Raw genomic sequence first — 26130 nt, 5'->3', positions numbered from 1 at the left:
TTTTCAACACGGGGCGCCTGGGTGGCTCAGTCGGTTAAGTGTCTGCCTTGGGCTCAGGTCATGACCTCAGGGTCCTGAGATTGAGCCCCACGTGGGCTCCCTGCTCAGTGGGGAGCCTGCTTCTCCCTCTCCCTCTGCCCCCTGCCCCTGCTCCCCCTCCCCACTCGTGCCCTCTCTCCCTCAAATAAGTAAATAAATTTTTTTTTAAAAAAAGAATAATTTCAACATGTATTTCCACACACTTCAATAACAAACCTAGCTGGAGAGAGAAATCATGTTTCCTAATTAAATCAAAGTTTTTAATTTAATTTCTGATTAGTGGATAAATCAATACTGACTTGGGGTATAACTGTATAAATGGTCAGGCTGACCTTTCATGGTCTAATCTCCATTCTCTGATGTTTTTTACTAGTCTCTGACGTGTCTCATTCTCTTTTACCCACTTAGCATCAACGCCCCACTATCCTCAGCCCCACCTAATCCTCGGGAAGGGATTTCATACTATTCACCCTTCAGGAGGAATTTAAGTCAACTGTTTCTACAGCTGGAGCTATTAATCCTTGTCATCTGTATGGAATGTAAGAATATTGCTCTGGTAAAGGATTACAGCTCTCAAAGCGTACAAATAGGTGGTATTGTATAATGTTAAGGACAGCATTCCAGTGCCCATGAAAACATAATGCATACACCTACTTTGCCTAAGGCCTGTTATAAAAGGCTGATCTGAGGAACAACACGTGGACATATACAGTCACACATATATACATACTCACACACATATACAGATTTGTTGAAATACTATATTTGAAGGAAATAAAAACAAATTAATTCAAGAAAATGTTAGTTTTAAATATTTTTTCACTATAATGTCTTTAAAATTTGTATATACGTGTGTAAATAAATAAATACATATATACACATATATATAAAGTTGTAGAGAATGTCCAATTACTTATTTATAAGTAATAACAAGGTTTTTGCAGTGGATCCATATGAAGACATGAAGTAATCATCTTATGATAAGAAAACAAATGCTATTCATCTGTGTTTGCACAGAAAAAGAGTTTCTAATCTTTGTAAGGCAGAATATTTTCTTCCTGTAATTTTACTGACAGGACACAAACACTATTTTAATTCTCTGGATAAGAACTACTTTACTTATCACAAAAATTCTTTTTAAAATATTGACTTCAAAAGTCCTTTTCATGAGCACTATACTTAAATATTAGTTGAGCACCCTTCGTCCAAACCTGTGCGTGAGTTAAGGCAAACTCAAGGAACGCCTAAAAGTTCAGAGTATCACAGCCCAAACTGGTCCGAACCTTCTTGTGTGAGATGTTTCAAGTGCCTTAGGTTAATTTGGGCATCAAAATATTTGCCCTTGATTCTTGTCTGTCATTATCATAGAGAACAGAATCCTCAAGAAAGACTTTGAAACCAACAATCTCTCTTTGAGAAAAAGAAAATTGTACCAGAGTCATAGTCACTGTGAAGCTAAAAATATTATAGGTTATCTAATGCAATTAACTCCTTTTACAGGTCAGGGAACTCAAAGGGACTTCTACCATTTCCCAGAGTGAATTAATAGCAGACCCCAAATCAAAAACTAGGTTCCTTAAACTCCAAACCAACAATTTTTATTTTTTTAATTGTACCATATGAGTAATAAAGAGGTTAACATCTATGACATCAAATTATCAAAGTAAAATATAAAGGGGAATAACAAATATAAAAATCCAGTGAAGATCTAAGTAAGTACTTGAAACTTTAATGGGCAAGTTAGCAAAGTCATCCTTTATGAATGAGTCCACATTCTTTCAACTTCATTGTGAATGGTTATTTTCCATATTGTAAGTTTCAGAAGACATCATAATGCCACATTTGAAGGGCCAACTAACCTGAACACTTTGGTTTTCCATGATCTGAATGAGTGTTTAGCACATGTGATGTGTCTCTAAAGTTATCCCTGTATTCATTCTAAATTAGAAGTAGTAAAGTAGTAGTTTTAAGAAAGGAGATAATATAAAGAAGAGCTTTAAAAAAATTGTGTTTTCAGTAGATGTCATTTAACACCTCCCTAAATAAAACCTAATAAAAATGTAAGTATTAGTTTTAATTTTATTGTAATTCTATTCTGTATGTCCTCTCTTGGAGGTGAGAATAATGATAAACCCACAAAATGGTAAACTGAAATAAAGTATATAAACTAAATATGATTCAAAGCCTGAATAATGATTATTTGCTTTTATAATTAATTGGTATTGTGTTGACAACACCAGACTCCTGTAATATCCTGTAGGTTACGCTCTGTTTGGATGTGATAGGATTAAATGTACTCTGGTAAATAGATACTGGTTCAATATCTTCCCAGAATAATCTGGTCTTGGGTATAAAAAACCCAATGTCTCAAGAAATGTAGACAAACATATATAACATAATACATTTTACTTTTAAAAGTTACACAAGAGAAAAAAGGCAAAACTGAACTATTGGGACTTCATCAAGATAAGTTTTTGCACAGCAAAGGAAACAGTCAACAAAACCAAAAGACAACCAACAGAATGGGAGACGACATTTGCAAATAACTTATCAGATAAAGGGCTAGTATCCAAGATGTATAAAGAAGTTATCAAACTCAACACCCAAAAAACAAATAATCCAATCAAGAAATGGGCAGAAGACACGATCAGATATTTCTCCAAAGAAGACATACAAATGGCCAGCACAGACACATGAAAAAGTGCTCAATAGCACCCAGCATCAGGGAAATACAAATCAAAACCACAAGGAAATACTGCCTCACACACCAGTCGGCATTAGCAAGTCAGGAAATGACAGACATTAACAATCCTAACATTAACAAGTCAGGAAATGACAGACGTTGACGAGGATGTGGAGAAAGGGGAGCCCTCCTACACTGTTGGTGGGAATGCCAGCTGGTGCAGCCACTCTGGAAAACAGTATGTAAGTTCCTCAAAAACTTGAAAATAGAGCTACCCTATGACCCAGCAACTGAACTACTAGTTATTTACCCCAAAGACATTAATGTAGTGATCTGAAGGGGCACCTGCACCCCAATGTTTATAGCAACAGTGTCCACAATAGCCAAACTATGGAAAGAGCCCGGATGTCCATCAACAGACAAATGGATAAAGAAGATGTGGTATATGTATACAATGGAATATTACTCAGCCATGAGAAAAAATGAAATCTTGCCATTTGTAATGACGTGAATGGAACTAAAGGGTATTATGCTAAGCAAAATAAGTCAGTTCGAGAAAGACAATTATCATATGATCTCACTCATATGTGGAATTTAAGAAACAAAACAGAAGATCATAGGGAAAGAACAGAAAAAATAAAACAAGATGAAATCAGAGAGGGAGATAAACCATAAGAGACTCTTAATCATAGGAAACAAACAGAGGGTTGCTGGAGGAGAGGGGAGTGAGGGAATGTGGGAACTGAGTGATGTACATTAAAGAGGATACGTGATATAATGAGCACTGGGTATTATATAAGATTGATGAATCACTGACCCCCACCTCCAAAACTAGTAATACATTACATGTTAATTAACTGAATTTAAAATTAAAAAATAAATAAATAAAAGTTCCCTTACCATAAAATATGAAGGAAAAGGCTTTTGTGAGTCTAATAAGGACAGATTTAACTAAATGGAAGCCCTGAACTTCTTTACCTCAAAAAAGTAGCTTTGATAAAACTAAAAAGCAACTGGGAGAATATTTGCAATGTCACAATAGGTTAATATCCTTAACATGTAAAGAGCATTTTTAGCTAGATTTAAGAAACAGTCAAAAGCAAGATAACACCAAGGAAAGTAAGAGCAAAGGCAATGAACATACATCTCCTAGAAGAAAAAACACAAATGGCAAGAGAAACCACATACAAAACAGTTCAATTAAAAAAAAATGATCTTACCAACTCGGCTACTTTCTGGAACTTCAAAATTATAAACAGCTTCTGTGAAAATGGGGTGGTTGTCATTTTCATCCTCCACTCTGATGGGCAGTGGAAGAGGTAAGTCTGCTGAATACCCGTCCGCAGTCGAGGCATAGGCGATCAACTGGAAAACAAGAAAAAGCAGGACCGATAGTCTATTAATAGAAGGTTCCAGCAAGAGAGAACACTATGATTTACCTGCTACCTTCTTTGTAAATCTTTTTGGTAATTAAACACTTAAAAAATTCTCTTCAATTCTTTTTTTTAATCATCAAAGCGTCAAATGGAAAAACACTTTCAGTGCAGCTTAAGAGGGATCCAGTGTTTCGGAGAAATGGCTGCACTTCAAATAAAACTCCAGAGTAGTACGGTCAAGTCAGAGACAACTCTGTCGATTAGACTCAGATTATAGTCCTTACTGTCTCCATAATCAGAGAGTTATATTGGGGAGAACAATTAAACTCACTGCAATGGGAAAGATCCCTAGTGTATCATCTAAAGAAAGCCATGATTCTCAATCTTGCAACTAACAAGCTTTTTATTGTTTTACCTCATAGATCACGTATGCGTAAGAGATTTTCTAACAAAACACACTTACTAGTTTCTGCGTTGCCAATTAATCAAAGGGCAATGTAATGTCAAATAGAATGTATTTCCTTTTTTATATTTAAATTAAATCAGCCAACGTATAGTATTTCTATTCAGCATGTGATTACAACACCAAGTTGAAAATTTTCTAACCAAAAGCAAAGAAATGTCATGTGGTGAACGGCAGTTAATGTTTGCTTACCAGCATCTCTTCCTTCTTTTAGGAAGAGAATCCCTCTTTCTTATGGAGAAATAACCCCCCGTCCCCGTCCCCCGGCTGCACCACAGGGATGACCACATGACCCCTCAGAATTTACCATATTACACTGAAAATTGTCTGAGTTATTCTTCATTGACTATAAGCTCATTCGTATCAGAAGACTGACTTATTGACTTTGTTTGGGTTTGGTCTCCCACTTTTGCTTCCTTACCTAATTCTCAGACATGGTCAGAGAATCACATAAGTGGAAGGAAGAACAAAAAAAAATTGTTTTTAATAAATAAACAACACAGAGCAGAAGAGGGGAAAAGACCCTTCCAATCAATGGTGGCCACGTCCTGGAGAGAGGAAAATATAGCAGGACCAGAGAGAGAAAGTATCTCATAAACAAAACCAACCCCTGGAAATGTACTGGAATTTACATCCTAATACAACTAAAACTCTTTGCTTCATTTTAGGCTTACCTAACAGAAGTTAAGATAAAGAGCAGATCAAATATTCCAAAATATTGCACTACCTATTTCCTTTAACTCTGAGACAGAATGCAAGAAGACAGGAAAGAGTACATGAAGTATCAGAAGAAACAGTTTAATCATTTAAAATCATGTATATCAATAAAACTCCTACATCAAAAATATCGTATTCTTCACGATCCACAGCCCGGGTACAATACAGATTTCCAGTGTCTTTTTCTATGAAAAACAAATTTAAAGGTTCTTGGTCAACTCCACGCCCGCTTATTGAGTAGAAGATGGTATAGTTCTGGGCTGCATCGGACTGAACCTAAGAGGGAAAAACCATATTTGTAAAAATTTTAAATTAAAATCTGTTAAAATGCTCTTTTTTAAAATGTACCTTATGCATTTCTATTTTTTAATATTAAAGAGACTTTAATAAAATAATAATCACATTTATCACTTCATTGGCACACAAAACAATAAGGAGCATCTGGCAAAAGATTTTTTCAAACTTCTCAGATTTAATGAAAATAATGTTCAACATAAAGAGTAACAAAAAAAATGTAAAAACAATAAACCATAATTTTCCATCTAGAGATTTGGCAAGGATAGAAAAGAACAACAGTACCCACTGTTAGCAGAAGCCAGGCCATCAGGGACTCTCACACACTGGTGAAGGGAACGCTAATGTGAGTATTTCTCAGGGAGGGGAACCAGCAAAAATTAGAGGAGTAACATATGAGAATAAACAGGGAAGACTTTTCCTGGCAGAAGAAACACAAAGTACAAAGGGACCGGGGTTAGGGTTGTGCCCGGAGCGTTCAAGGAGCAGTAAAGAGGCCACTGTGGTTGGAACAGAGAAAGCTAGCAGGTAAGAAGTAGGAGATGAGGCCACATCACGTAAGTGATTCCAAGGTTGTTGACTTTTCCTTGTAGTCAGGTGGGAACCTATTAGAAAATTTAGACAAGAGTAATATATATAATTTATATTTTAAAAAGATAATACTTGGTGTTTTGTGAAGACTAAACATGGGTGGGTAGGTAAGCAAAGAAGCAGGGAGACCATTTAGTTACTGCAAGAACTCATGATGGCAGTACGGGTAGTGAGAAATGCTTACATTCTGGATATAATTTGCAGGTATGGCCAACGGGATTTGCTGATCGGCTGGATGTGTGGTGTGAAGAGGACACTATTGTCAGAGGGTGCTAATATCCCTACTATCTATTCTGCCCATGTTCCTTTGTGTTGGAATTTACAGCTGAGTGCAAGATTGCCCAAGAGAAACACATTTCTCAGGCTCCCTTACAATTAGGTATGGCCACATGAAAAGATCGGGACAATGGGAGATGAGCAAAAGTAACATGAGCCCTAGACTGTGTCTACCTCCGTCTTCGTTCCTAGGCTCAAAATCTACATGAGAGCCAAGGTTTGGCTAAATTTATTTCTAGGGTCGTACTTAGAGCAGCACCTTCCGTGGGACATAGTAGGTGCTCAATAGCCAGCTGCTAAATGAACGAGTAAGCTCATAAAGATCATTTAATGGCTGTAGTCTTTTTCATATTATTATTAGTTTTTTTTTTTTAAGATTTTATTTATTTATTCGACAGAGATAGAGACAGCCAGCGAGAGAGGGAACACAAGCAGGGGGAGTGGGAGAGGAAGAAGCAGGCTCATAGTGGAGGAGCCTGATGTGGGGCTCGATCCCATAACGCCGGAATCACGACCTGAGCTGAAGGCAGACGCTTAACCGCTGTGCCACCCAGGCGCCCCGTATTATTAGTTTGTTAGTGATTTTCTCATTTTACTCATTTTGCTTATACTTCATGACTATCTTCAATCAACTCCGTTTCTTTTTAAATGTCTAAAGAGTTATGAAACCTGAACGAAACAGAGACTGAGAATTAAAACACTCCCAATCGGAAAGAATGTAAAACTTACCTGTTGAAGAAACAAAGGGAACGGGCCCAGTGAATTCTCTTGCATTGAGCAGGGAATAGGGGCCCATCTCCTCTTGGAACGCCTGAGGACGGGTTCTTTAGTACCTCTTTTCCTCAGTACCTGAATTTACAGAAAGAAAATTAAATAAATAAAAGTATCGCAGCCAACTTTGTTGCAAAGGAGTGGACAGTCCATCAACCTCATGAGCAAAAGGCCAGATGACAAGATCTTTTTGCGTTAGATGGGGAAGAAAGAATGCATCCAGAGTTTAAGGTTTCATAAATGGAAAAATTTCATTTTGTATACCTTTCTATCGCTGACCATACTTTCAGTTAGGAAAATCATCAGTGCACTCTTAGTTCTTCTTCTTCTCTCCCACATAGAGATAGCCAACATGTCCTCTTTATAACAACTCTAAAGACACCCTGTTCTTTCTGCTTAAACCTCACACTCTCAGGAGAACCGGAGCAAGAAAAGGCTCTTTCTTCATTGCCTTAACACTCTCACCTGCCTTCTCCAATATGGCAGCTCCAACTATATGTGACTATTTAAATTTAAATTGATTGTAATTAAATAAAATATAAAGTGCCATCCTTTGGTTGCACTAGCCATGAGCCAAGTGCTCATTAACCATTAATATTCGGCTACCATATGAGGCAGTGCGGATGACAGAACATTTCCATCATCACAAAAAGTTCCACTGGGCTTTTGAGTGGTTTCCATCCCATTTCATGGTGTTGCAGGGAAGCTATTTTATTTCCGGACAATTAATTAATAATTTTATTGAACATGTATTAACGTGAAAAATAGTTTTTTAAATTAATTTTATCATTAATTCACTTAACATTAATTCATTGTAACCCAGTCTAAACCTTTGATCATTTTTGTGACGACCTTCACAACTGGCATTCCTCATGATGTGGAACCAGAAGTGCAGCGAATGACAGCCAATACCATGTATGTATCCTTTTATCCATTCTTGCACACAATTCAGGGTCCCATCCTATTTTAACATCAGAGTCACTGTGACACTTGAAATCAACCTCTTATTCACTGGAAACCACTGTTCTTAACATTAATTTAACATACACCTACTGACTACAAGATAGGGATTACTGAGGTTATAAGCACAAAAGGAATCAATTTGCACCCTCAAGCAATTACAGATAAATTGTTTGCACAAATAAAAAAAAAATTCCAAATGCTCATAAAAGAGGGGTAACAAACTCACATGGACACACAAAAGCAATTAGTTGGAATTTAGAGGTAGAGGAAGGCTTCCCAGAAGAGGTGCCATTTAGATTTAACAAAGAAAAACCCAAAGCCAATGTTTAGCCAGTGTCGGTGGGGGAGAAGGGGAAGAGAGAAAGGGAGGGAAAGCAAACTGAAGGAGGAAGTAAAGAAGAGGATAAAAACCGATTTATCGGGGCGCCTGGGTGGCACAGCAGTTAAGCGTCTGCCTTCGGCTCAGGGCGTGATCCCGGCGTTATGGGATCGAGCCCCACATCAGGCTCTTCCACTATGAGCCTGCTTCTTCCTCTCCCACTCCCCCTGCTTATGTTCCCTCTCTAGCTGGCTGTCTCTATCTCTGTCGAATAAATAAATAAAATCTTTAAAAAAAAAAAAAACACAAAAACCGATTTATCCTTTTGTCCTCTTTGCAATTTTTTAAATTTTTAAAAAGTTTTTAAAAGATTTTATTTGTTTATTTGATAGAGAACACAAGCAGGGGGAGTGGAAGAGGGAGAAGAGGCTCCCCGCTGAGCAGAGAGCCATACATGGGGCTTGATCCCAGGGTCCTGTAATCATGACCTGAGCCAAAGGCAGACGCTTAACCGACTGAGCCACCCAGGCACCCCCACTTTGCAATTTTTAATGAAAGTATTTAAATGAAAAGAAAAGCATGCCTGACAGTATCAATGTATTTTGAATACCTTCTTCTGATGTTCCAGGAGCACCTTAATCTCTTTCTGTGTCTGTGTCTTGGTGTCAGAAAGCCATATGGTGAATGATCTTTTCTCCTCGGACAACACCACAGTGCTGGCTGTGTAGACTGAGCCGTCATCTAGAACTCTGAAATCAGGGTCACCGGACTGGATGAGGTCTGCAGAGCTGAGGCAGTCTTTCAAATTAACTACAAGCAAAAGTTTCCAAGTTGCAAAGTAGAAACACATGCAAAAAGAAAAAAACAAATGTTGAAACAATGTATACATCTTCTTCAAAATCATGAAATGAAATAAACCAATCACTTTGCATGTACCAAATATCTTTAGTTTCTTTCTAAAAAAATAACTGTTTTTCAGTTAAAAAATAATTGTTGATTGTATACATGTGTTAAGTAAGGTGTTTTTAAACTTTCATATGCTTCCAGAGGCTTCTGGAAATGATCTTCCTATCAAAGAGGAGTGTGTGCTGCAATCATGAGGAAGCTGAGCTACACGCCCCCACACACAGCTGAATAAACAAACAGAAAAGTTTTCCTTAGCACTTCGGTCTGAGTCTTTTAAGATTCAGCCAGAAGTTATACACATGAGCCCAAACAGCAACAGAAGGTACGAATTTGGCAAATAGTCAACTAAGAAAAGTCTATCTTTGAAATCTTCCCACTGGCACTCCTGTTACCCGCGTCCCACCAGCTCCCCTCATGCCCACAGTTCTGTGTTCCTAGTCCCAGCTTTCCAAGGCTCCTCACTGAAACTCTGCATGTGGCTCTTCTCTCCCTGGGAGTTTTCCTCCTGGGAGTAAAAAGTAATGAACTATACATATCAACAGAAGTGGTTTGAAACTTACATCGAAAGTATCGAATTCATCTCATTCTTCAACTATCTGTTTTAACAACAACCAAACAGGTATAGGAATGTGCACTTAAGCAATATATTAATGCACACTTAAGTAATCCTCTCAGAGGATTACTGTTACCCGTGTAAAATCTCGTCACTTTAATCCAAATCTGTCACAGATGGAAACGCTGAATTAAAAAGAAGTGAACATCTTTAGGAACGAGGACATATTTCTCTCATCTTGACATTTTTAGCATAATGATAACTTCTCGTCTATCCCCCAAAGGAACACCCCTCTCTTTTACATCCTCTTTTTTCTTCCTTCCTGACGGAATTAAAGTGGCATTTGTTTAATAAAAATTAAATGAGGTGCTTAACCAGAAATGGGACACTTTGCCGAAAAAGTAAATTTGGTATGTCTGGGACAAGCTATATCTCTTTAAACAAAACAAAACATGATTCATTCGTCTTATATTCCCTAGATCACATGAAAAGTCCATCTGGCCAGAGCTTCCCAGCTCCTAGGGAAGTTTATAAAGTTCCCCAATTTCTCCATGTGAAAATGGCTGATTAAGTCCAGTTTGGATGGAATGGCTCATCTTGTGCTGTTCCTCAGTGCAGCTCTAGCACTGATTTAAAAAACTGCTCTGATTTTCTCAGCCACTTATCTATACTTCTCTAATGCTTAGAATACTAGGGTAATAAAAGGGTTACATTCTACATGTAAATTTTTTTTTAAGATTGTATTTATTTATTTATTTATTTAGAGAGAGAGAGAGAGAGAGAAAGCGTGAACCTGTGAGTGGAGGGAGGGACAGAGAGAGAGAGGGAAAGAGGGAATCTCAAGCAGGCTCCACTCCCAATGCAGAGACCCATGTGGGGCTGGATCTCAGGACCCTGAGATTATGACCTGAGCTGAAATCAAGAGTTAGATGCTTAACCAACTGAGCCCCTACACATAACTCTTAACCAACTGTGCCCCCTACACATAATTCTTTATGTAATCTTTAAACTGTTAAAACATAAACCACAGAATTCAACGGAGTTACAAAGAACAATCTATATTTAAAACTATCTTGAATTGTATCTAAGTATAAATAGATTAAGGCTAATTCCAAAAGGCAAAGATGGAATAATATGCTCTTTTCAGCATAAGTAAACTAAATTGCTGTTTTAAAAACACTTGTTTTGAAATTTCTCACCTCTGCCAACTATTTTGTCTGCCTCTAGTTTGGAAGGTATATTAAATGTCACCTTTTCGCAAGCTTCACAAGCAAAACTGAAGACCTAGAATTAAAAAAAAAAAAGAAAAAGAAGGGTTACATTAATACAGTACAGAATAAAGAACAGAGTTTCAGATAAACAACAAAAATAAGTCCTTTAATCTACTGTATAGCATAATGCCTATAGGTAACAATACCATATTATATACTTAAATTTTTTGTTAAAAGCATACATAGATCTTATGTTCAGTGCTCTTATCATAAGAAAAAAATACAAATTAAATAAAGAGGGTGAGAGGAAATTTTTAGAGATAATGGATATATTTATGTCATAGATTGTGGTGGTGATTTCACAGATGTATATTTATCTCCAAACTCATCAAGTCATATATGTTAAATATGTACAGCTTCTTGTATGTCAATCTTACTTAAATAAAGTGGTTTAAAAAAAAAGAATAAAAAACAAAACTACATGATTATCTCAATAGGTGCAAGTAATTGACAAAATCCAACCTCTATTTACAATTAAAAGCCGTCAACAAACTAGGAATAGAAAGGAACTTGCTCAACATGATAAAGGACGTCTCTGGAAAACTTAAAACCCCCATCATACTTAATGAAGAAAGACTGAATGCTTTCCTTTGACATCAGCAACAAGACAATGATGCCCTCTCTCTCCACTTCTATTCAACAGTTATACAGGACCTTCCAGACAGGGCAATTGCACATGCACACACACACACACACACACACACACACACACACACACAAATTAAAGGCCTCTAGATTGAAAAGGAAGGAGTAAAAAGTCTCTATTTGCAGATGATGTGATCTTGTACATAGAAAATCCAAAGGAATAAAAATAATAAGTGAGTTCAGCAAGGTTTGCAAGATACAAGATCAACATACAAAAGCCGACTGTATTCCTATCTACTAGCAATAAAGAATCTGAAAATAAAAGCAAGCAACTACTTCCATTCACAATAGATGTTCAATCTTCATGGATCAGAAGATCAATTTCCAAAGTTCACCAGAGTCAATGCAATCTCTATTGAAATCCCAAAAAGTTTTTTCAGAACTTAAATATTAATCTTTGTAGAAATGCAAGGGACCCAAAGACTCAAATAAACTTGAAAAACACCAAAGTTGTAGGACTTACATTTCCCAATTTCAAAATTTACTACAGAGATACAATAATCCACAGAGTGGTGCTGGCATAAGGATAAACATATAGACAAATGGAATAGAACTGAAATCCTATAAATTAGCCTTTACATTTGTGGTTAGCCAATTTTGGGCAAAGGTTTCAGAAAGTTCAAGGGAAAGAAATAGTCTTTTCACCAAAGGGTGCTGAGACAATTAAATATCCCATTAAAAAATGAATTTGTACCCTTACCTCATACCATATATAAAATTACCTCAAAGTGGATCACAGACCTAAAGAACTACATTTAGAGGAAAACCGAAAATAAATCTTTATGATCTTGGATTAGGCAATGATGTCTTATAACACCAGAAGCACAAATGATAAAAGAAAAATTAATAGGACTTCATCAAATTTAAAACTTTTGCTGTTTAAAAGATGCCACAGAAAGCGAAATTACAACCTACAGAATGGGAGAAAATGTTTTCTAATCAGATAGCAATGAAGGACATATCAAAAAATATTAAAAACTTTTACAACTCAATAAAAAGACAAACACCACAAAAAAATGGGCAAAGGATTTGAGTAACTGTTATCCAGAGAAGATATACAAGCAGTCAATTAGTGGATGAAAAGATGCCCAACATCACTGGGCACTACAGTCATGCAAACTTAAACCACAGTCAGATACCCACTAGGATGGCTGAAAGAAACAAGAAAGAAAAATAACAAGAGTTGCCAAAGACGTAGAAAAACTGGAACCCTCATGCATTGCTGGTGGAAACATAAAATGGCGCAGCAAATTTGGAACATAGTTTGGCAGTTTCTTAAAAAGTTAATCATATGCTTAACATATAATCTAGCAATTTCACTCCTACCCCTAAGAAGTGAAAATCTACATCCACACAAAAATTTGTACATGAATATTCACAGCAGCATTACTTTCAATAACGAAAGAGTGGAAATTGGCCATCAACCTCCACACATTGGCGGTGAGAAGCTCTTCCCAATTTACAAATTCACATAAGTAATTTCAGCAAGACAAAATTGGATAACAACAAAGAAGCATTTCAGTTCTGATATAATCAAATGTAAAACAAATTCCTTCACAAAATTAAAAGACTTTAAGTCATGGTGGTAACTTTTCAAACTATAAATACATATGCACGTACAATATGCACAATTTACATCAATATGTTACTGCAGTATAACTGCAATGTAAGATCTTACCGTTGCTTGAATTAGTTCAGTAAAACAACTCAAAAATAGGGTCAACATTTAATAGTGTTGTTTAATTTAAATATAATAAGCAAAAAAAGTCATTGTCACAGTCATAATCAGATTGCTGTGACAATAAAGCAATAAGTTGTTTACTCTTAAAAATAATTCAACCATATTATGTATGCTCAAGTGAATATTGTCCCTAAGAATACAGTTGTCACCATGGGTGAAAAATGGTTTTATTTAATAATGCACCTATTGGTCCAACTATATTTGAACTCTATAGTTGGTATTTCTGACCATCAAAAGAAAGCCATGTTCAATATATTTTAATCACAACTCTTTAAAAAATATTTGAAGTTAAATATGAAGTATTTAAATCAAACAGAACATACTATAATAAATGTGTATGTACCTATCCAGATTTTTAAATTAATTTTTTAATTTTTGCTTCTTTTTTTTTTTTGAAGTTTATTTTTTTTAGTAACCGCTACATCCAACAGGGGGCTTGAACTCATGACTCCGAGATCAAGAGTTTCATGCTCTTCCAACAGAGCCAGCCAGGTTCCCCATTGCTTTATTTTTTTAAATTAAAATTTACACATATTGGCTTTGCTCTACTCCATTTCCATTTCTCTTCTTCAAGGAAGGGTTTTTTCTAAGTTGGCATTTAAACTTCCTCTGCAGGTTTTTGTACTTTTATTATGTATGTATGTGCCTATAAAATATAAACGGACATTGTGTCTTTATGCATCCTTTTGCAACTTGCACTTTTCACTTAAAATATATTTAAGATTTTTCTATAACTACACCAGTTTATTTTTGCTCATTCCCCTATAATAGTCATTTAGACTGTATTCTTGTTTTCCATTTTCTCTATTACAAATGACACTGTAATAAACAGCTTTGCAGGTGCAGAATATTAGGACAGAAATACATTACTCCAATTTGATTAACTATTGCCAAGTTGCTGTCCAAAATACTAACATCAATTTATATTAATGTTGCCAGAATATTAGATCCCTCTGTTTCTCGTATCCTCTACTACAATTAATTGGCTTTTCCAATTTTTGCCAATTCTATAACTGTCACTTTAATGTGCATTTCCTTAATTTCTAGTGAGATTAAGTATCGTTTCTTGTGTTAATTTGCCATTTACCTTCTGTAAAGTATCCATTCCTCTCATGTAATCATTTCATGTATTATCTTTTTTAAATTATATTTTACTTGTAGGCTTATGTAGGTTGCTTTTGTACTCTTTTAGTGGTATCTTTCTGATAAACGGTGCTTCAGTTTTAAAGTAGTCAAATTTATTAAGCATTTCCTTTAGTTTTCTTTTTAAAAGATTTTGTTTATTTGAGAGGGAGCTCATGAGAGGGGTAAAAGGAGAGAATCTTCAAACGGACACCCCCCTCCCGCCCTACTGAGTGTGGAGCCCAACTGGGGGCTTGATCTCACAATCGATGAGATCACGATCTGAGCTGAAACCGAGAATAGGACGTTCAACCGACTGAGCCACCCAGGGGCCCCTCCTTTAATTTTTTTAAGTAGTCAATTTCATTAAACATTTCTTCTAGCTTATACTTCGTGTATTAATATCTCCCCCTCTACCCTGTCATAAACATATTATCTGGTATTTTCTTATAAAACTTTCAAAGTTACTTCCAATGTTTTAATCTTTTACTCATATGGAATGTATTTTGTGTGTGATTCACTGTAGATATCTAATCTTATCCTTTGCCATATGGATAGACAACCATATAGAACCATCACTGAGCTACTCTTCCCTTCTTAACTCACAGTGATAATGCTGCATACATCATATGCATGGACCCCAAATACAGAATCTATTTCTGAGCCCTCTGCATTATTTCATCAGTATATGTGTTTATTTCTACACCAACACTATATAGTTTTAATTAATATAGCTTTATTATAAATTGTAGTACTTGTTATGGTGGCCCCAATCCCTATCATCTTCCTTTAAATTATGTTTGCTTGGGTGCCTGGGTGGTTCACTCAGTTAAGTGTGTGCCTTCGGCTCAGGTCATGATCCCAGCGTCCTGGGATCAAGCCCCCCTTGGGCTCCCAGATCAGTGGAATGTCTGCTTCTCCCTCTCCCAGTCCCCTTGCTTGGGTTCCCTCTCTTGCTGTCTCTGTTAAATAAATAAATAAAATCTTTATAAATAAATAAATAAATAAATAAATAAATAAATAAATAGTGTTTGCTTTGTTCGTCTCCTACTCTTTCAGAAAATTCTTATGGTCAGCTGACCAATTCCATGAAAAATCTTTCTATGTTTTTTATCCAGGAAACTTGCTTACTTTTAATAGTTCTAGTAGTTTGTGAAGATAGTGTAGGATCTCCCTGGTAGCTAATTCTCTAGCTGGCAAATGGCAATCAGATTTCTTTCTTTAAATCCTTAATCTCTTTCATTATTGCTATTACATATTTTATCTGAGGCATGTGCTTGTTAAGACGTCCAGTAGAATGCTGCATTGGAACAGCTATAGTGACCACTGTGGATTTGTTTCTAACTTTAAAGATAATGCTTTTACATTTCATCATTCATTAAGGGTTAGTTTCTTCCTTCCTTCCTTCCTTTCCTTCCTTCCTTCCTTCCTCCCTTCCTTCTCTTCCTTCCCTTTCTTCTCTTTTCCATTCTTTCTTTCTGTCTTTTTTCATTCATTTATTTTTGTTAGGTATGCTTCAGTATGTTATGCATTGGGCTCCGTGCTGGGCGTGAAGCTTGCTTAAGATTCTCTGTCCCTCTCTCTCTGTCCCTTTATTTTAGTGTTTCAAATATATGCCTGTAAGTGAGATCTGTCCACTACTCTTCAGTATCATACAATCCTTATAAAATGAGTTAAAAACAATTCCACTTTTTTCTGTTCTTTGAGACAATTTATATAGGAGAGAAATTATCTATTCCATATAACTATGCAAGAATTTACCTACCACAGTCCTGGGCTTGATGGATATGAAGGTGTCTTTGTGTCAAGACATTTTGACTTTTAATTCAGTATCTTTAATGGTTTTAAGTCTATTTAGGTTTTGTATACCTCCTTGAGCCAGTTGATAATTTGTATTTTGTAGGGAACTGCTCATTCTGTCTGTTTTCAAATTAACTGAAGTAATACATTAATATTATTATCTGTTTATCTAAAACATCTGTTCTCTCTATGAATATGCCTCTTTTTATTTCTAATATTGCTTTATCTGTGCCTTCTTTATTTCTTACTTGCTCAACCATAGCAGGGTTTATGTACACTTTCAAAGAATTGCTTTTAGTTTTGTTGATCCTCTGCATTGCTCGTTTCTTTTAATGTCCTTTGTAAGATATAAATACAAAAGGCTCTATATATACATATAGCATATATACGTGTATTTTAAAAAATAATAAAATGAACACTAGGGTGCTCACCTTCAAAGTTAAGAAATAAAATATTACTGCTATTTTCAAAGTTTCTATATACCTCTCCTCAGGTGCATTTTCTTCCTTCCCACAACCCCTAAAACTAATGGATAATTTTTGTGCTAATCATTTACTTCCCTGCCTCTGCTTAATTTTACCTCATGTATATGTGTCCTTAAAGTTTATACAGGTTTATTTTGCCAATTTTTGGCTTTTACATATACGCAGTCTTTGCTCAAATTATGTTTGTGAAATTTATCCATGCTGAGCATACAGCAGTAGTTCATTTTCATTGTTATATAGTACATCATTAGAAATAATGCACAATTAATTCATTAATATAATTTTTGAACATATTCATATATAGATTTCAGTTATGTCATGCTTCTTGAAACTGTAATTTATTATTCTATTCGTAGAGACTGGCTATATTATTGAAAATAAAATAAAAATGTAAAGGCACCATTAGATTAACAATGGTGAATTAATGACCTTTAAAGGTTATTTTAAAAATAATTTATGTATAGAAGAATGCCCAATAAAAAAAAATCCAAAAATAATATTAAGGTCAATGAATTATGGATTGACTATTTTAGTTATAAAAGACTCTCTTTGAATGGAAAATCCTCCAGGTCAACTTTAAATATCTGATTTATAAAGCCTAGACCTGTAGAACTTTAAATTAAAATGTAGCAAATTGAGTTTTAGAAAATAACATAAAGTACTGTCCATGTGGTCTGGGAAAAACTAATTACTTTATTTCATTTTACAGTATTATTCAAATTTTATTAATTGTGTGATAGAAAGCTTATCATTACAAATAATTAAATTCTGATAAGAAAATCTAATGCCTAAAGGAGAGTGAAAATGAGAGGGGTTATCTGAAATTGTTTTACTTTTCTCTTGTGTACAGTTTTACTGTGAATACACACATAGGCTTTCTAAAATGACATCCTTTTTCAACAGAGGGGAAAAAAGCTAAACAATGGAAATTTATGGAAAGTTTGAAAAATAAATAGGTTCTTCTTACCTGAGCACAATAGTTATGAAATTTTAAATCTGACATTTCTCCTACAGACACTTGCCTTCTGCAAAATGGAAATATTACCTTTCAAACTCTTACCAGCTCAAAGGTAAATAAAAAGACGTACCTCTCTGTACTCTCAGTACTTAAATCGTGCTAATTAGTTTCTTTCTAGCCAAACTCTTTGTAAGACAGGAATCCTAGTTAAATGGAAAGCATGATTAACCGCAGAAGGCCACGGATTCCATATATGGAATGCTAACTGCTAAGGGGATTACAGCAGGACCAAAAAATGTGCATAGGTTTACATATATTTAGTGCTTCAGAAGGTGTTTCAGGATCTGGCTGAACCTCAATACAAACATCAGCAATCTCCTTTTAAAAGGCTAGCTGATAATGCACCCATCAAATGTACACCAAAACTCTGACTTTCTTAGGATCCTGGTTATAAAATGAACCAGTTCTCATTTGTTTGCCTTAGCCTTTTTGTCACTAATGCAAAAATTAATAGAAATTATTGTACTCTTATTTTGAAAAGACGAATATGTCAAAGGTAACAACAACAAAAAGTCTGCTAAAGGAATCACATTATTCTTGTTAATTAATGCTATAAAATCTAAAAAGATAGAATGTCCATTTGTCAGCATGGGGGCAGGCAGGATTCACATCCTCCAAGGGCAAGCAGTATGTTATGCTAGAAAGGAAAACAGTATTGTAATTCCTTCTTTAGAGTTCTTTTAGCAAAATGAAAGATTCACTGTGCCCAAGAACATACTATTTAAAATATATAATAGATAACAACTCCCAAAGTGGTTTTGCTATGGTGAACAATAGTAAACACATAGTGGAAAGGCGCTGTTATTTGTAATGTGGCAGGACAGCTGAGCAACTGAGCTAATGCAAATTTGTTTTCAATTTTTGTTACATTGAGAGAAAAAACATTTTAAGAGACATTCAGCACTTTCAACAGCAGGGGATGGTCTGATATGTTTACTTTCTAGTCCCCACCCCACCCCTCTGCTCTTTTCTTTTTTTCTTTTTCTTCTCTTTTCTTTGTGTGTTGGGGGGATCATTAGGAATTTATTTTGTGGCAGTAGTTTAGAGTGTACAGAGGACAGAGAGCTCTGAATGGGATGCAGATGCAGGAGAAGGGTGCAAATGGGAAGTGCCTCAGCTTATGGGACAGCTGAGTGGGAAGGCTAACCTGTTAAAAGTCTCAGTTTTGTGTTAAAGACTGGCTTTGAAGAGCTCTCACTTCAAACAAGGAATTGTTCTTGAGAGATCCATTAAAGTATCTATAAAATGAAAACTGTGTCTCTAAAGTGTTATGCCATTAATACTATACTGAGAAAGCTGAGAGTCCTATGAGTCAAAGGGAAATACAAACAGTAGATGGTCAATAGAGATCTTCATTTACCCATCAGGGCAGAAACTGAAGGGATGTGTGCACTGGGGATTCTGGATGAAAGAAATTATTCTATGTACACTCTCCAGTACTCAAGTCTCCAGATAACCCATTTAGTCTAAACTTTAGAAAATTCTTTTTTGAAATAATCCTAAACAAGTACGTCAAATACTAGAGCTGACACGATCTCCATTTGGACTAACACGCACTTTCTTGCGTTGCCACACCCCAACAACCTGCAGCACCATTCCTGTCACCGTGACAATTGCTTGAATTCCACACCCTTCCCTCCAGCGAATACACGGGAGATCTTGGGAGCAAGGCACCTCGGCAGTTTCTTCTCCCCATTCTCCAATCCCTTTCGCAGAGAAAACTCAGAACACTTAAATCCATGCTTTTAAACATAAAAACTGGAAACTCTTCCAAATTTATCACAAAAGAGCACACTTGGGAGGCCAGTTCCCATTTGTAAAGAGTCACTTCATCAGCTCATTTTGTTGGAACAGCTGCCTAACAGATCAACGCCCTCATTTGTACAATTCATTGTCCATAAACATATCTTAGATCATACATACCAACCCAATATTTATAACTCGCTGATTCAAAGAGAAGACAAAGCTTTGATCCATCCACTAGCCCTGCTTGGAGGCAGAGAAATACGTGTAGCCAGAGCCGACCTATGCCGAGTTAGGCAGGTCCTTCCCGCACCGGACCCCCAAGCCCATCCTTTGATGCCGGGATGCGGATCTGCGGCTCCTCTCCACAGCACTTCCCGAGCGCAGCCCGGGTCTAGACTGAAGCTCCAAGCGTAATCGCGCCGTCAGAGTTCCAGATTTTTCTTTGTGTGTCTCCCAAATTCTCGGAGAATTGTCCCTAATTTCCTCTCCAGGAGAATCTCATCCTGAGTGGCGGGCTTCCAGGGCACAGAAGACCCGAAGCTGGGCTCCGGGCTTGCGCCGTCCTTCCCGGAGCGGGACAAAGTACCACCCAAATCCACGCCTATCCCACCCCTCCACCCACCCGGACTCTATCCTCTCTGCTCCACCCCAACAGCCCCCCTCTCCCGCTTCACACCACCGACCCCAACTCCAGTCGGGATCCAGCCTTCCCATGCGCTTGCGCCTCAGGCACACTTCGCCCCGGGCCAGGGGACTCCTGGGTGAGCTCCGAATGACCTTTAACAGAAGCAAACTCGGGAAGCCGGTGTTCAGAGTTAATTCCACGCGGAGACCCTGGGGTACCACTCCAAGCCCCTCCACTCATTAACGTCCCCATTACAGGCGACCGTGGGGTGGGGCAGCCTCTCGAACCTCCTCTCACGTCTGCTTTACTCACTCAGGGATCCTGAAATACCTGACCAAGTACGGTTCGTCCCTTTCCACCCAGACGTGCCCCAATCATCACCGCTAGCCCCGGGAGCCAGGGGAAGACGGCCAGCCCCAGGCGCCCGCGAAGGCCCGGGACCGCGCAGCCACGCGCGCCACTCGTAATTCAAACAGTCGGACGCGATGTCCCAAACAAAAGTCAGTCCCGAGTCGTCCCTCCAAGGTGTGCTTTCTGCTCTCACCCGTCCGGGCCCAAATTTGACTTGTCCTGCCCGGGAGGACTGAGCGGGGCCGTCAGCTCTCTGTCCGCTTCGCCCCGATTTCCCCGCGGGACCAGGGCGGGTCCAGCTCTTCCCCATCCCGGCTCCCGCCCGGGCTTCCACTCACCGCGACGGTCAGCAGCAGCCTGCAGAGGGCTCCGCGCAGGGGCACCCGAAGCTCGGCGGTGGCCATCGGGGCGCAGGGCGGGCGGGGGGACGCGCGCGCCGGGCGGGAGGCCGGAGGCGAGAGCCCACGGAGGTGCAGCGGAGCGCGCGGTGCGGGCGTGCCTCGCTGCCACTCCTCTTTAAGTCTCCTTGGCCTCGGTCGGGCTCGCCTGCCCGGGAGCGCGTTCGCTCCTGAGACGGGATTGGACCCAGGAGACGCCGAGCCGCCCCTCCTGGTTATTTCTCAAGTTTTATCACGCGGGGAGCCGAGGAGCTGCCCTAGCCTGCCTCTCCGCTCCCCCGGGGCCGCGCCGAGCGCTGGCTCTCGCGAAAGCGGTCCCAGCCCCACCCTCTGCCGGCTTTCCCACGCCCCTCGTCTGCCCCGCGGCGCTCCCGCCCCGCCCTCGGTCCGCCGGCCCGGGCCTCCCAGATTGTCCCGGGGCGTACCCCTTACCCGCGCTGCGTGCGCATTCCCGCTGCAGGACCCAAGTCCGCCTGCAGGGAACCCTGTCTCAACACGGGCGCTCCGGGGTGCCAGGAACACCTTTGTGAGTGGATCAGCGGAGCCTCCCTTCAGCTCCTGATCGAATGCTGGGCGGTGTCTCTTGGTTAATACATTTATATATTCTTTCCAAATCTGACTAATCTGGTAAGATAAAGGACGGAGGGAGAATTATCCCAAGTGCCATAAATAACCAGAAGTTAAAACCAAGTAGAAGAAATGCTGATATCTGGCCAATTTAAGTACCTCAAATATGAGTGATTACATTCAGAGCTTTCTTTACTGCCAATTTTGTGACCTTATATGAAGCTTCTTAGAAAGAATTTGTTCTCGTATGTAAATTGTTGATTTAGTAATTACATAGTAATTGTACTAAGGTGCCATTTTTCAGTTTGCTCCAAGGAAAATCTATCACACAAAACCCTCTACTCTAAAATGAGGCTTGCAGGGGCGCCTGGGTGGCTCAGTCGTTAGGCGTCTGCCTTCAGCTCAGGGAGTGATCCTGGGGTCCTCGGATCGAGCCCCACATCGGGCTCCTCCACTGGGAGCCTGCTTCTTCCTCCCTCCCCCCACCCCCGTGTTCCCTCTCTCGCTGGCTGTCTCTCTGCCAAATAAATGAATAAAATCTTTTAAAAAAAATAAAATGAGGCTTGCAATTCAATATCACTCAACAAACACCTATCAAGGCTCAGTTGTCCAGGCATTGAGTGAAGGGCTAGAGGAAAGAGTATGTACAAAACCCAGTTCCTGCCCCAAGTTACCCAAAGTCGAGGAGGGAATAAAGGCAGCCATTATAGCCCAACATGGTGAATGTTTTGATAGAGAAGTCACTTACAACAACACCTAGGCACTTTCCTTTATTTCTCTCTAGATGAAATTTTGTGTCCTCCAAGCCCCGACTTGGCAGATTCAGAAGGAACTCCTTCTTAGATGTGTTGCTGCTCCTCGAAGTCCATGTGTAAATTCCAACCTCAGAATCCTCAAATAGTCCAGATTAATCAGGGAAGGTGCCATGGCCTTCATTCATCCTGCCCTGGTCATCCCAGTAGGCTGGTTGACTGACGTCTGAGGCTTCCCTGAAACTCACAGCGTCTTAAGATTTGGACAGTAAGTTCGGCATCCAGTCCCATCTCTGAGGCATTCAAGGTACCCATCAAAAATCGTGTCTCACCTCTGGAGGCCTCTGCATGAAAGAGCTTTCCCAGTCTCTCCATTCCAATTATTTTCACCCCACCCAAGAAGGGAAAGTCTCTCAAAGATACCTCTGGCCCCAGCCAGCCTTTAGAAACACAAATGAGGGGCGCCTGGGTGGCGCAGTTGTTTAGCGTCTGCCTTTGGCTCAGGGTATGATCCCGGTGTTCTGGAATCGAGCCCCACATCAGGCTCCTCTGCTGGGAGCCTGCTTCTTCCTCTCCCACTTCCCCTGCTTGTGTTCCCTCTCTCGCTGGCTGTCTCCCTCAAATAAATGAATAAAATCTTTAAAAAAAAAAAAAAGAAACACAAATGAATCATGGCTTTCCTGTAACATAGATGATGCCATGGATTGAACTGTGTCCTTTCAAAATTCTTATGTTGAAGACCTAACCTCCCTACAACTGCATTTGGAGGTAGGGCCGCTACGGAGGTAATGAACATGAGCAGGGTTATGACGGTAGGGCCCTGATCTGTTGGAATTAGGGTCCTTATGAGAAGAGCTCCCCTCCTCTTGCTCTGTCTTTGTCTCTCTCTGCCCTATGCGTGGACACAGTGAGAAGGTAGCTGTTTGCAAACCAGAAAGAATTCTCATCAGAAATCAAATAGACCAACACCTTAATTTTGGACCCTTAGCCTCCAGAACTGAGAACTAATGCTTGAGATAAGAACCAACAGAGAAAAGGAGAGGGCAGGAGCGTGTTCCAGACCAAGGCAGCAGCACCACTGACGCACGAGAGAGCCTTGTAACAGCTTCTTCCGTCAGGGAAACAGGGAGTTTCTTCAGAAACCCTAGTGTTCAGAAGTTCTATGACTGGGAATTAGGTTAGAAAGACAGGCTTATAACAAACGAGGCTGAGGAGTTGAATTTCATCCTGGAAAAGATGAAGAACTTTCTACTTAATCTGTAAAAATGGTTACTAACTACAGTTACACAATCATCACTTTTGGTGAGTTAATGAACTCATTAACTTCATTCATAACCTGTTTATGTCTTCACACAGCTTTCTGTTAATACTTAGGGAATAAAAGTCTTCGGAATGTTTTTCTTTGTTCTAAGTAGCCCTACTTTGCAATGATTTCAATTCTATCTACTAGACTGAGTCTGACCTGTTTATTACTGTCATCCCTATGACGAAAACTCTAAGAGAGCTATTATCTGGTTTTTCAGCTGTACTGTGTGATTGAGGAGATTCCTAAGCTTACTGACTATGGAACAGTTACTCTGAGCTTCCATGTTTAGCTTCTACAAAATAAACGTGATAGGAGTCTACTCCAGAAATCCTGTAAGAAAGCATATTGGGGATATTTTCCATCTATATTGCAAATTTTGGTGCAAGACCAATACTGAATAACTGGGTGTAGTTTTAGTTTCTGAGTCGGCATGCCCTGTTTGCCATAGCATGCGCTTGTCCATCATGAGGAGACTAGATTCGGTTCTAATGAAAAATGCATTTTTATAGTTTAGAAGAATCATCATAGGCAGTTATAATATAAATGTGACTTGAGAATAAATAAAAATTGCTTTTATTTTTCCTATTTAATTATAATATAAAATGAGTTTGTTGAAAATCTATTTAAAATAGGAGCCTCAGTTTGAGTAGACCGAGAACTGAATCCTTCTATACGGTTCACTTTAAATCATCATGAGACATCAGAAAGCATAAAGAGTTATTCTGAAATGTCGTTATTTTAATTCCCTGTTTCCCAAACTGCCAAAGCAGTTGGAAGTCACTCTTAAAAGGATAACATACAAAAATAGGAAAGAAACGTCTTATTTTCGCTTGTTACTTTCTTAGTTTGAAGGGTAAGAGCAGCAATAATAAAGGATCAAAGTGGGAAGTGATTTTAGGCTGAAGTACAAAACTTCAGGAATCCAGGTAAATTCTAAAATTGTCAATAGAAAGCAAACCTAAGATTATTAAGAAGAGTTGTCTGTACTGAGGCGGAAGCTCTGGCCACAGAAAGAGTAATGACCTTAAGGGGCGGGAGCTCACCCCTGGCCCACTGAGAAGCCTGCCTTGCACAACGCAGTGCCAGCAGGTGCTGGTCTCACACACTTCCTCGCCTCTGTGGCTTATGTGGGCGGTGACATGGCAAGTGTGGGTCTCCCCAAACATGCCTATAAAATACAACCAGGGCGACTGTATGATGTTTGGAATGAAACTGCTAGTAAAGAAAGAGAAATTTATGAAAAGAAGCTTAAACTAAATCCAAGTAAAAGATTGGTCTTGAATAGTCCTTCTGAAGACATAGCATCAGCTCAGCCATGATACAGTATCAGAAGCACTTAGAGAATACGGCTTAGAATAGACGGTCACAGTAATAAGCAGTAATTGGGCAAATTACCTGTTAGATCAGCAGTGAGGAATACTGTACAAGTGTGTACTCAGATGCCAGGGGCCCTTGCAGACTTTATTTTTGAAAATTAGCTCTCCTTAATCTACCCACTTGCTCTTTCAGAGAGACTCCTTCCTCATACTTGGGAACCAAGCGGTCATTTTCCTCCAGGAGTAAACACCTGTGCTACTGTCACTCAGGTTCCAGGAGAGGACTTTCCTGTATCACCTTTCCACAGTATGACTAGAGGCCTTCCGCTAATTTCCCAGATTGCCACTGAGAACAGCCTTGACTTTTTGGTCATTTAAAAAGACTGCTGGATGGGGCGCCTGGGTGGCTCAGTCGGTTAAGCATGTGCCTTCAACTCAGATCATGATCCCCAGGGTCCTGGGATCGAGCCCCATGTAGGGCTCCCTGATCAGCGGGGAGGCTGCTTCTCCCTCTGCCCCTCCCCTCCAAATACTAATGTTCTCTCTCTCTTTCTTTCTTTTTTTTTAAATAAATAAATAAAAAAAATCTTTTTAAAAAGTGAAAAAAAGACTGCTGGGAGTAATAGACACTTGAAATCAAGAATAGCCTATAACATTGAAGAAGAGGAAACGGAGGAAGAAGGAGAAGGAGGAAGAGGAGGGGAAGGGAAGAGGAGGAGAAAGAGGAGGAGGAGAAGAAGAAGAAAAGAAGAAGAGAAGAAGAAAAGAAGAAGAGAAGAAGAAGGAAAGAAGAAGAAAAGAAGGAGAAGAAAGGAGGAGGGGGAGGAGGGAGAGGGGGAGGAGGGGGGAGGAGGACCTATCATATTGCGTTGCTGCCCAGGACAAGAGCCATCCCAGAATCCCTGTCTGCCTCCCTCCTCTCCTGTCTTCCCATGGCAAGTACATCTCCCAGCTCTATCTCCACTGCCATGAAAATGCTCCAGGCAGCTAAGAGAACCTCGTTTAGACCAAAATGACCCTGGCCTCCCAAGGTAGA

The 26130-nt window shown here is 39.1% G+C and overlaps 1 protein-coding gene across 2 annotated transcripts in view; it reads right to left on the bottom strand.

Annotated features, from left to right (window-relative positions):
- DSC3 (desmocollin 3) overlaps nucleotides 1-21439 on the bottom strand; it is a 47856-nt gene extending 26417 nt beyond the window's left edge. For both annotated transcript variants that reach the window (XM_040632618.1, XM_040632619.1), the window contains exons 1-6: nucleotides 21094-21439; nucleotides 11151-11235; nucleotides 9103-9302; nucleotides 7169-7288; nucleotides 5399-5554; nucleotides 3943-4087 (exon numbers count right to left, since the gene is read on the bottom strand). In XM_040632618.1, coding sequence (XP_040488552.1) covers nucleotides 3943-4087; nucleotides 5399-5554; nucleotides 7169-7288; nucleotides 9103-9302; nucleotides 11151-11235; nucleotides 21094-21159 — 772 coding nt within the window. In that variant the 5' untranslated portion in view covers nucleotides 21160-21439. The remainder of the gene's footprint in view (nucleotides 1-3942; nucleotides 4088-5398; nucleotides 5555-7168; nucleotides 7289-9102; nucleotides 9303-11150; nucleotides 11236-21093) is intronic.
- Nucleotides 21440-26130: the final 4691 nt, after the last annotated feature.

The sequence above is a fragment of the Ursus maritimus genome, unplaced genomic scaffold (genome assembly GCF_017311325.1).
Source record: "Ursus maritimus isolate PB19 unplaced genomic scaffold, ASM1731132v1 scaffold_18, whole genome shotgun sequence".
NCBI classification, from domain to species: domain Eukaryota; kingdom Metazoa; phylum Chordata; class Mammalia; order Carnivora; family Ursidae; genus Ursus; species Ursus maritimus.
Note: the sequence above shows the minus strand (reverse complement) of the source record. Positions and strands in the feature narration are given on the sequence as shown.